Below are 12,913 nucleotides of genomic sequence, written 5' to 3'. Positions count from 1 at the left end.
AAGTGGGGCTTGAACTCCTGACCCTGAGATCAAGAGTTGGATGCTTAACCAACTTAGCTGTGCAGGTACCCCTCAGTTTTTGAATTTCTGACCTGACTCTAAATCTTGCAATTATTCAGCCTCATGACTTAGGAGAAATCAAAGTTCATGTGATCAGAGTTCATGTGTCAGAGTCTTGCAAGGAAAAGGTGACAAGCTCAAAGTAAAAAACACATTTAAGACCTCATTGGGCAATTAGATATTATTGCTGGTAAATATGAAGAAAATGTGGCAAAACTTTTCATGTAGAGTATACTGAAGATTGATGACACACGTGAAGTGGTTACAGATATAAATAATGCTATATAAGATGTCCTTGAAAAAGACCCCATTCTGCTTGGATGCTCACAGCTGTCTAGGTTTCACCAATCTGGAATCAGTGTCTGAATCAGCTGGTTTATAGTTTTCATCAAATTTGGAAAATACTTATTTAAATATTGGTCAGGTGCCCTTTTTGGGGACTCCAAATTGCATATATACAAAGCCACCTGAGATTGTCCCACAGCTCGGGGATGTCCTGTTCACTGATTTTAAATTATTTATCTTTGTGTTTCCTTTGGATAGTTACTATTGCAATATCCTCAGGTTCACTTATATTCTTCTGAAATATCTAATTTGATGTTAATCTCATCCAATGGATTTTTCACCTCAGACAATGTAGTTTTCATCTCTAGAAGTTGTTTTGTTATACCTTTCATGTTCCTTTTTGAATAAAAGGAAGAGTTATTAAGCTATAACTAACAGAACGCATAGTTACAATAACTAGTTAACACTGTGTCATTTCTAGGGTAATTTCAATCACCTGACTTTTCTCCTTATGGGTGTGTTTTCCTGCTGCTTTGCATGTCTGGTAACTTTTGACTGAATGCCAAACAATATGAATCTCTGTTGGGTTATGGATATTTTGGTATTTCTAGAAATCTTCCTGAGCTTTGTTCTTGGATGCAGACTAGTTACTTGGAAACAATTTGCTCTTTGGGGGTCTTTTAAGATCTCTTAGGCAGGACTGGAGCAGTACTTAATCCAGCCTTACCTGTTTCCCTGCTATTAAAGCAAGACACTTCTATATACTTTACCCAATACCCTATGAATCCAGGGTTTCCCTGTCTGGCTGGTGGGAACAGGTACTATACTCAGCCCTGTGTGTTGACCACCATCCCCTCTCATTTTGGCTGGTTCTCTCTCTAGCCTTCAGTAGTTTCCTCACACAACATGTATACTGATCAATACTTGAGGGGAGCCCCCACAAATCTCTGGTGTTCTTCTATGCAGCTCTCCCTCTACAGTGCTCTGTCCTGCAAACTAATGGCCTCAGTCATCCCAAGCTCTCAGCATCATCTCTTCAACTCAACTCAAGGGTTGGCCAGGTTCCACCTAGGTTCCCCTCCCTCAGCTGCTATTTACATTTCTTAAGGCAGTTACCTGGGGCTGTCATACAACTCACCTTCTATGTTTCATGTGTCTCAGGGGTTATTGTCCTTTGTTGCCTAATGTTCAGTGTCTTAACCCTCATTTCATGTATTTTGTCCTTTTGGGGGAGTTGTTTCAGATGTGAGGGTAAATCTAATCCCTGTTATTCTATCTTGGCCAGAAGCAAAAATACCCATCATAGCTTCTGAATATGAATATATGTAGAATTTAAAGCCATCCTAGAATGAGAAGGACTCCTTACCTTATTAATGTATCGTCATCCACAATGACCAACCATGCTATTTTGTCATGGCTGTGATTCAGAAATTTTTCCAAAATGGCAAATGTCTTTCCACAATGACCTACAAAAGGCAAGAAGAAAACTTAGTGTAATATTTTCTTTAAAATACACATAATTCATTTGGGGGGGGCTGGGTGGTGCAGTGGTTAAGCATCCAACTCTTGGTTTCAGGTCATGATGTCAGAATCATGAGTTGGAGCCCCACATGGGGCTCTGAGCTCAGCAGGGAGTCTGAGTTTCTCTCTCTCTCTCTCCCTCTGCCCCTCTCCCCTGTATTCTCCCTTTCTCTAAATATTTTTTAAAAAATTAAAATAAAAATACATAATTCATTTTAAAACATTAGTTTTAATGTTTTAAAACTTAAATCCTGACATGTACACAAATAGAATTTAAAAATTAGCCTTTTCTAATTTTCACAGACATAGGTGAAGCAGAGGGAACTTCAAAGATCAGGAAGTCTAAGCCATTTATTTCACACATGGGGAAATGGGAGACCCAGAGGGAGGAGGTCACTTAGCTAATCTGAGGCAGAGCTAGGACTAGTATCTTTGTTCCAAAGTTGTAAGCTTCATAGAAACTATAGAAGCTTGGCACCTTTCCTTAGATATATTCTGAAGCATTACAACTATAGGGAAACAATGGTACAAAAGTAGGAATATAATACGTCCATTCATTTACTATGTAAATTTTTGCTATTAAGTTTCCAATATGCCAGATACTGTGGCAGGTTCTGCTCTAAAAGCATAGTATGGACTAAGAGTTACAGCTCTTCAGATGCCAACAGATAAAGGTCCGTACTTTAATGGAAAATGCTGGGGCCCAAGATAAGAATAAAATGCTTGGGAAGAAAACTATCAATAACAATATACCCCAGATTTCAACAAAATATTCAGTGACACAATAGAGAACAAGCTAATATTAACTAATATTAAACCACTCAATTTAACCTTTATTTTCATTTTTCTTGATCTCTTTATGTATTTTTAACCATTATTTGAAAGCCATCTCAAACTCCTGTTGGAACAAGGTAGAATATAAATAGCAATAAACACAAATTAAGAAATCAATTAGGCTATGGACTCTGGGAAACAAACTGAGGGCTTCAGAGGGGAGGGGGTGGGGGAATGGGATAGACCGGTGATGGGTAGTAAGGAGGGCACGTATTGCATGGTGCACTGGGTGTTATACACAACTAATGAATCATCGAGCCTTACATCGGAAACCGGGGATGTACTGTATGGTGACTAACATAATATAATAAAAAATCATTAAAAAAAAAATCAATTAGGAATACATGAATAAATGATTATTAAAGGCAACTTAAATTGAAATCTAAAAAACAAGCTTAACCAAAAACACCTCAATCTAAAATCATTTTTCCAGAGCCCGGGGAAGATGGCAGAAGAGTAGGGGACCCTAGTTTCATCTTGTCCCCGGAATTCAGCTAGATAGCTATCAAATCATTCTGAACACCTGTGAACTAAACCAGCGATCTAAGAAAAGAATTGCTGCAATTCTACAAATAGAAAAGCGACTTTTTTTTTTTTTTTGCAAGGTAGGAAGTGCGGAGAAATTAATCCGACGCGATATATCGGAAGATAAACCCTGGGGGGAAGGAGCCTACATAAGCCAGCTACCAGAAAGTGATATAGCAGTGGGGCGCAAAATCGGAACTTATAGAAATCTGTTCCCACGGGGGACGTCTCTGCCTGAAAGGTGCTCAGGTGGTGAAGCGGGGTGGAATACCAGTGGGACAGCAGGGTCTCAGGATCCCTGGGGTCACAGAATTGGGGTGCCTGAGTGCGGCAGAGCTCCCAAGCATTAGAGCAGGGAAGCCAGATGCAATCGGCAAGCTCAGGAGTGGGCTTTCAGCTACTTGTTGCCATAAACCACAAACGGCTGCATGATTGGGCAACCGCTGTCTGAGCAGGGGTCCAGCAAGCAGCAAAACCACTACAAGAATCCCCTCTCTGCCCCAGAAGGAGCCACTCATGTGTGCGCTGCAGGAGTCTGTAAAGTTTGGAGACTCAACAGGGTCGTGTGCCTAAGATAAAAATGCTCAGTCACAGGCTGGGTGAACAGAGTGTGGGCAGAAGCCAGGGAGATGAGAGTGACTGACTGCTCTCTGTGAGGGCTCACTAAAGCATGTGGGGTGCTAATCGTCTGCTCCGGGGCTGGGGAGCTGGGCGAGGCCATTTTCAGCCTCTAAACCTGCACAGAAAGCCTTCAGGGAACTAAAGCCAGATAGAGCAACCGGAAGCAGCTTACACTGGGCCTGGCTCCTTGGGAAAGGTGGTGCAACTCTGCCCAAAGACACCAGAGAATCAGCGCTGCAGGCCCCTCCCCCAGACGAGCAGGGGCACATCAGGCGAATACCAAGTTTACAGAGCACACAGAACTGCAAAGCTCCAGCGCTAGGGAAAATAGCATATAGAATTTGAAGGGTTTTGTTTCATTAGGCTTTCAGTTTAAAATTTTCTTTTTTCCCTTTTCAACTAGTTTCTTATTTTATCAACTCTTTTAAATCTTTTAATTTTCATTTTTACATTTATATTTTACATATCTATACATATTGTTCATTTCTGGCTTCCTTTCATTGTATTTGATTTTATTTTTGTATATATATGTTTTTCTTTACAATTTTGGATCTATTTTCTAACAGACCCAAATATACCCAGGACCTAGTGTATTACTCTGGTGGGTCCACCTGTTTGATTATATTCTTTTTTTTTTCCTTTTTTGGCTTCTGATCTAGTCTGATTTGTTTAGTACACATTTTGCTGGGGTCATGGCTTATATTTTTGTATTTTGTTCTCTTGTTCATCTATTCTTCTCTGGACAAAATGACAAGATGGAAAAATTCATCCCAGAAAAGAGAACAAGAGGCACTACTAACTGCCAGACACTTAATCAGTATGGATATAAGTAAGATGTCAGAGCTAGAATTCAGAATAACAATTATAAAGATACATCCAGATTGAAAGTGAGGGGGTTGAGAACAATTTATCATGCTAATGGACATCAAAAGAAAGCTGGAGTAGCAATCCTATATGAGACAAAACAGATTTTAAACCAAAGACTACAGTTAAACAACAAAAGGATCTAACAATTGTAAATATTTATGCCCCTAACTTGGGAGCAGTTATATAAACCAGTTAAGAACAAAATTAAAGAAACACTTGATAATACAGTAATAGTAAGGGACTTTAACACCCCACTCACACAATGGACAGATCCTCTATGCAGAAGATCAACAAGGAAACAAGGCACACTGGACCAGCTGGACTTTACAGATAGATATATACAGAGCATTCCATCCTAAAGCAACAGAACACACCTTCTTCTTGAGTGCTATGGAACATTCGAATAGATCACATACTGAGTCACAAATCAGGTCTCAACCAGTACCAAATGACTGGAATTATTCCCGGCATATTTTCAGACCACAATGCTTTAAAACTTGAACTCAGGGGCGCCTGGGTGGCACAGCGGTTAAGCGTCTGCCTTCGGCTCAGGGCGTGATCCCAGCGTTATGGGATCGAGCCCCACATCAGGCTCCTCTGTTATGAGCCTGCTTCTTCCTCTCCCACTCCCCCTGCTTGTGTTCTCTCTCGCTGGCTGTCTCTATCTCTGTTGAATAAATAAATAAAATCTTTAAAAAAAATAAATAAATAAAACTTGAACTCAATCACTAGAGGAAATTTAGAAGGAAAACGAATACATGGAGGGTAAAGAGCATCCTATTAAAGAATGAATGGGTCAACCAGGAAATTAAAGAAGAATTTTAAAAATTCATGGAAACAAATGAAAATGAAAACAGAACTGTTCAAAATCTTTGGGATGCAGCAAAGGCCGCCCTAAGAGGGAAGTATATAACAATACAAGCCTTTCTCAAGGAACAAGAAAGGTCTCAAATACACAACCTAACCTCATACCTAAAGGAGCTGGAGAAAGAAAAAAAGTAAAGCCTAAACCAAGCCAGAGAAGAGAATAAAGATTAGAACAGATATCAATGAAATAGAAACCAAAAGAATAGTAGAACAGATCAGTAAAACTAGAAGCTGGTTCTTTGAAAGAATAAGATAGAGAAACCCCTTGCCAGACTTATCAAAAAGAAAAAAGACCCAAATTAATAAAATCATGAATGAGGAGGGATCATGACCAACACCAAGGAAACACAATTATAAGAACATATTATGGGGGTGCCTGTGTGGCTCAGTCATTGAGCCTCTGCCTTCGGCTCAGGGTGTGATCCCAGAATCCTGGGATCGAGCCCCACATTGGGCTTCTCTGCTGGGAGCCTGCTTCTTCCTCTCCCACTGCCCTTGCTTGTGTTCCCTCTCTTGCTGGCTGTCTCTCTGTCAGATAAATAAATAAAATCTTAAAAAAAAAAAAACATACGAGCAACTATATGCCAACAAATTAAGCAATCTGGAAGAAATGGATGCATTCCTAGAAACATATAAACTACCAAAACTGAAACAGAAGGAAATAGAAAACCTGAACAGACCCATAACCAGCAAGGAAATTGAAGTTGTAATCACAAATCTCCCAACAAACAAGAGTCCAGGGGAATTCTACCAAACGTTTAAAGAAGAATTAATACCTTTTCTTCTGAAGCTGTTTCAAAAAACAGAAATAGAAGGAAAACTTCCAAACTCATTCTATGAGGCCAGCATTACCTTGATCCCAAAACCAGACAAAGACCCCACCAAAAAGAATTATAGACCAATATCCCTGATGAATAAGGGTGCCAAAATTCTCACCAAGATACTAGCCAATAGGATCCAACGGTATATTAAAAGGATTATTCACCACGACCAAGTGGGATTTATTCCGGGGGAACAAGGGTGGTTCAACATCTGCAAATCAATCAATGTGATACACTACATTAATAAAAGACAAGAACCGTATGATCCTCTCAACAGATGCAGAAAAAGCATTTGACAAAAATACAGCATCCGTTCTTGATTAAAACTCTCCACAGTGTTGGGATAGAGGAACGTACCTCAGTATCATGAAAGCCAAATGTGAAAAGCCCACAGCTAATATCATTCTCAACAGGGAAAAACTGAGAGCATTTCCCCTACGGCCAGGAACACGACAGGGATGCCCACTCTCACCACTGTTGTTCAACGTAGTACTAGAAGTCCTAGCCTCAGCAATCAGACAAAAAAGAAAAGGCATCTGAATGGGCAAAGAAGAAGTCAAACTCTCACTCCTTGCAGATGACATGATACTCTTTATGTGGAAAACCCAAAAGACTCCAGCCCAAAATTGCTAGAACTCATACAGGAATTCAGCAATGTGGCAGGATATAAATCAACACACAGAAATCAGTGCATGTCTATACACTAAAAAATGAGAAAGAAAGGGAAATTAAGGAATTGATCCCACTTAAAATTGCACCAAGATACCTAGGAATAAACCTAACCAAAGAAGCAAAGGATCTGTATTCTATAAACTATAGAACATTCATAAAAGAAATTGAGGACGACACAAAGAAATGGAAAAACGTTCCACGTTCATGGATTGGAAGGACAAATATTGCTAAAATGTCTATGCTTCCCAGGGCAATTTTTAGTTCCAATGCCATCCCAATCAAAATACCAATGGCATTTTTCAAAGAGCTGGAACAAAAAATCCTAAAATTTGTATGGAACCATAAAAGACCCCGAAGCCAAAGGAAAGTTGAAAAAGAAAACCAAAGCTGGTGGCATCACAATTCCAAACTTCAAGCTCTATTACAAAGCTATAATCATTAAGACAATATGGTACTAGCACAAAAACAGACACCTAGATCAATGGAACAGGATAGAGAACCCAGAAATGGATTCTCAACTTTATGGTCAACTAATCTTCAACAAAGCAGGAAAAAATATCTAACAGAAAAAAGACGGTCTCTTCAAAAATTGATGATTGCAAAAGTGGACAGCAAGATGCAGAAGAATGAAACTGGGCCATTTTCCTACACCATACACAAAAATAAACTCAAAATGGATGAAAGACCTAAACGTGAGACAGAAATCCATCAAAATCTTAGACGGGAATACAGGCAGCAATCTCTTTGACCTCGGCCACAGCAACTTCTGACTAGACATGTCTCCAAAGGCAAGGGAAACAAAGGCAAAATGAACTATTGGGACTTCATCAGGATAAAAAGCACAGCAAAGGAAACAGTCAACAAAACCAAAAGACAACCGACAGAATGGGAGAAGATATTTGCAAATGACCTGGTAAAGGGTTAGGATCCAAAATCTATAAAGAAATTATCAAACTTAACATCCAAAGAACAAATAATCCAGTCAAGAAATGGGCAGAAGACACGAACAGACATTTCTCCAAAGAACATACAAAGGGCCAACAGAATGATGAAAAAATGCTCAACATCACTCGGCCTCAGGGAAATACAAATCAAAACCACAATAAGATACCACCTCATACCAGTCAGAATGGCTAACATTAACAAGTCTGGAAACAACAAATGTTGGTGAGGATGTAGAGAAAGGGGAACCCTCTTACACTGTTGGTGGGAATGCAAGCTGGTATAGCCATTCCGGAAAACAGTGTGGAGGTTCCTCAAAAAGTTAAAAATAGAGCTACCCTATGACCCAGCAATTGCACTACTCGGTATTTACCCCAACAATACAAATGTAGTGATCCGAAGGGGTACCTGCACCCCAATGTTTATAGCAGCAATGTCCACAATAGCCAAACTATGGAAAGAGCCCAGATGTCCATCAACAGATGAATGGATAAAGATGTGGTGTATGTATGTAATACACACACACACACACCATGGAATATTACTCAGCCATCAAAAAGAATGAATCTTGCCGTCTGCAATGATGTGGAACTAGAGGGTATTATGCTAAGCAAAATAAATCAGTTAGAGAAAGACAATTACCATATGAGTTCACTCATACATGAAATTGAAAAGACAAAACATAGAGGAAGGGAGGGGAAAAAGAACAAGACAAAGTCAGGGAGACAAACCGTAAGAGACTCTTCACTATAAGAAACAAACTGAGGGGGCGCCTGGGTGGCACAGCGGTTAAGCGTCTGCCTTCGGCTCTGGGCGTGATCCCGGCGTTATGGGATCGAGCCCCACGTCAGGCTCCTCCGCTATGAGCCTGCTTCTTCCTCTCCCACTCCCCCTGCTTGTGTTCCCTCTCTCGCTGGCTGTCTCTATCTCTGTCGAATAAATAAATAAAATCTTTAAAAAAAAAAGAAAGAAACAGGGTTGCTGGAGCAGAGGTAGGTGGGGGATGGGGTAACTGGGTGATGGGCATTAAGGAGGGCATGCGATGTAATGAGCGCTGGGTGTTATATACAACTGATGAATCCCTGAACTCTACCTCTGAAACTAATAATACACTATATGTTAATTGAATTTAAATTTAAAAATAAATAAAATCATTTTTCCAGAACAAAGCAATAGACAGACTCAGTAATATATTTAACCCTGACAGAAGAATTGCTAACTACAGGAATGGCATATCTGATTCTACATTGTACATTATCAACCAAGACATTATGAGAGACAAGACCATGAAATAATCCAGATAAATTACTCGACAGAATACGACAATGAACTTTCTTCTTTTTCTATTCATAAGAGGGTATGGGGAAACAGAAAACTAAGGAAAAACATGTCGCAGGAACACTAGATAAAAATTAAGATAAACAAAGAGCATGTGAAGGTGAAGTGGCCAAATGTCTACTTCCAATTTTCTGAAATAAAAAATTTTTTTAATTAGCTGGAAATATGAAGCGAAAAACAGGTATACAACCAATAATTACTAATTAAAATATTAACAAAATACATGAATATCGTGGAGCTTATGCCACACATAAGCAGTGTAGAACGTGGTTAAGCACTACTGGAGAGGTACATATAAAATGTGAGACCATAAGCTTCATGAGGATAGAAACCATAGGCTTTGGTCCTGTCTCCCCTGCTTCTGGGGCTTCGGCAGCTGGCCAATAGCCGTCACAGAACAATACTGGCTGGTTCAACTACTACAATGAAATGAGAAGAAGCATTGTGTGGGAAGATGATAAACTAGCTTTGGACACTCTGTTATGGCCACAACAAATTATGAAGGTATAAAAAAAATCTTAAAGAATGCTAATTCTCATGTGCTCAGTCATATTAACATGGCCTAACAACTTACAACTTTTTTTAAAGTAATTTTTTATTATGTTATGTTAGTCACCATACAGTACATCCTTAGTTTTTGATGTAGTGTTCCATGATTCATTGTTTGCATATAACACCCAGTGCTCCATGCAATACGTGCCCTCCTTAATACTGCTTATAAAGCAGCTCTTAATCCAAGAGAATTGGTCCATACCCATGGGTAAAGGCGCTGGGAGAGGAGAAAGTGAAACTTACATAAGGCAAAAATCATAGTATTTCTATTTTATTTTTATCCTGATTTAGGATAATGGACATTCTGAATAAGGGTAGTAAGAAATAAGGACTCACCTCTATCTGTATTGGGAACCCCCAGATCTACTGTAGGGATGGAACTTTCTGCGTGATCACTGTAGTATTCAATGACACTTGCCTGGCCTGCCCAGGTCTGCTTTACAATGGGAACTGAAAAAAATGAAGGAGGGACAGTCACTGGCACAGTTCTGCAGGAAAGCTTAGCATCATGAAGGGCAGCATAATCGCCTGTAAAGGAAGAGAACCATTATTTGTTCCTCTTGGGGTATCCCAACCTGCTTGCTTTTCCTACTCTGAGAAATGTCAGGTTGTTGGTCGATGACAGCACCTGCGTGGAACCCTCTCCTTGAGACGTTTTCAGTGTATGTTAGAGCCCAACGCTTCTCGTTCCTGGTGATTCCTCATTCCTCGAGTCCATGTAATAATCCATTTCCTAGTCTGATTATACCATAGTGTTTTAATTTTCCTTTTTCCCCCACAGGCTATTCCATTTAAAATTCACAACTGGATTTTTCAAATGCTTCCTAGAGGGGTGGGGAATTCCTAGAGGGGTTCTCTAAATTCTAAGAGGTTTCTGTTGTCTTAATAGAAAAAAAATCGTCATATCTAGATTGTAAACCCTGGCAATTTAAGAACCTCCACTCCAGTGAACTCAATCTTCAGGTCAGTATTCTGAGATTTTATCAGATCATTTATCTTTTTCCTTTTTCCCAGCCCAAATAAAAATATGTGCGAACACCCCCAATGCAATGCCAACTTCAAAGTCAGACAGCCTTTGCATATAAAATGCAAAAGTGCACCATTTTATCCATTATTCACCAGCTTTTAAGAAAGACCTATGAATTCTGGACATTTGTTGTAATCTCTAAGTTACCTATTTTAACCCACTAAATAACTTTTAGACCTTTATAACTTTTCTGCAATCCTAGAAAGGCAGAGATTTCTTCATGTCAAAATGGACAAAGATGCATATAACAGATAAGGCTGCTGGAGGAAGCGGGGGAAGAAAAATAAACCCTCTTCTACTTTCAAATCTCAGCACACAATGAAAATCTTCCCCGTGACACTTGCAGTGGCAGTTTGCTGTATATGTCGCACGCGGGAGGACCTGCCCCAGAAAGGGCTCCCTGCAGCCTGCCGCCACTAATTCACTCTTGGGTAAGATGTCCCCCCTTGCATGATGCTGGAAGAAGCTGTGAGGAAAGGTCAAGAATTTTCCTCAGTCCCCAGCCCTCAGTCCTGCAAGCTGTGCAAAAGTCTGCTTTTGCCGTCCTCAGCTGTTAGCCTCCAGTTCCTGTTTGCTCTAACAGCTTTATTACATAGCAGAGATGTTTCTTCTCGGCTGATTTAAAGGACATTAAAATCGTGAGTGAGTTCTTTGCTGTACCTAACTACTTGCTTTGAGTTTTTGTTTGAAACAGCTGAAACAGAAATTTCACTAAAGGTAAGAATTACTGTATGAATTGTTCCCCGTACCAGGCACAGTGCCCAGGAGGTAGTAGGTGCTCAATAAATAGTTTGAATGAGGACTGAATTTTGTAGAAGTAAGTTCCCACAAAAGCAACTAGTTTAAAGGAAGGTTTTATTCGTAAAGGCAATTTATCATTTGGTACAAGACTGCTGCCACCATTACCAATCGTATAAAAATACACCAGCCATTTTTATAGAGTAGGGTGCTATGATTCTATAATCCCAAAAGCATTCTACAATTTTCATCATCTGTCCCCTAATCACTATAACTCCTGAGACGTTTGTCGTCTCTGCCAGCTATAAAAACCGTAAAGCTAAGGCTAAGTCTTCTATAACAGCAGGTAAAGCCTTTATTTTCAACTAGGGTTGATTCTAAATTATGTAAAACTTTTAAAATATTGGCCGATTTTATTAGCGATTTTTTGAATTCTAAATTGAATTCATTCTAGTTATAAAATATTTTATATTGAGGCACTGTGTTCCTAAGTACATTAAACTTTGAGAAAATATTTCAATATAGTTACATGATCTATCGTCTCATTTTCAATACAGAGAAGCGTACTTTCTACCACCTAATAAAACACTAGTGAACGCCTCTTTCAAGAAGGTTTACCGCAAGATAACTTATAATTGGAGCAAAGTAAAACTTGTGCTATTAAAAAAAATAATAAACCCCACTGCACAGATGGTATAAATCTTCCACATGGCTTTACAGACTCGAAGCAGGAGGAGATGTGTCTCGCTAGCAGGCACAGAACACACATTTTTACCCCTGGTGAATTTACTTGCAAAACTGATTATAAAAGAAAATGAACTAGACACTTAAACACGGTACAAAAACTACCCCACAATCAAATGTGAATGACTCTTAATGTTAAGAACTCTGCTATTTTCACTCGATAAATGGACTCCTTGTCTCCGTGTGTACGTCAATGACAAAACCCTGGTGGCCCCTCTCTCTTCCGGAGAGGGTTAGAGACACATACCCTGATTTTAAAGATGAGGCGTACGTCAAGACTGAAAGGCATCCCTCGTGGCTGATCTAAAACAACATTTTCGGGCAATTCTGGAACCTCTTTATCTGTTCCACAGCCAGGGGGAGATCTGAATGGGGCAGCACCTGACTCCCTCCCTCTCCTCAGTCATTAATCTGATCACATCATTTGCAACAGAGTGAAGCCCTCCACCTGGCTGCATTGCACCCCACGCCTCCGGTCTGAAATAAGCACACTCCAGCA

General features: G+C 39.8%; 1 protein-coding gene across 2 annotated transcripts in view; it reads right to left on the bottom strand.

Annotated features, from left to right (window-relative positions):
- Positions 1-12,913, bottom strand: part of B3GLCT (beta 3-glucosyltransferase) — a 119,722-nt gene that overhangs the window by 37,917 nt on the left and 68,892 nt on the right. For both annotated transcript variants that reach the window (XR_005832370.1, XM_040621937.1), the window contains exons 11-12: positions 10,242-10,355; positions 1,712-1,811 (exon numbers count right to left, since the gene is read on the bottom strand). Coding sequence is in view for 1 of the 2 variants with exons in the window: in XM_040621937.1 (XP_040477871.1) it covers positions 1,712-1,811; positions 10,242-10,355 (214 nt within the window). In the remaining variant the exon portion in view is untranslated. The remainder of the gene's footprint in view (positions 1-1,711; positions 1,812-10,241; positions 10,356-12,913) is intronic.

The sequence above is a fragment of the Ursus maritimus genome, unplaced genomic scaffold, assembly GCF_017311325.1.
Source record: "Ursus maritimus isolate PB19 unplaced genomic scaffold, ASM1731132v1 scaffold_10, whole genome shotgun sequence".
Lineage (NCBI taxonomy): Eukaryota > Metazoa > Chordata > Mammalia > Carnivora > Ursidae > Ursus > Ursus maritimus.
The sequence above is the reverse complement of the archived record's forward strand: the minus strand, read 5'-3'. Positions and strand labels throughout refer to the sequence as shown.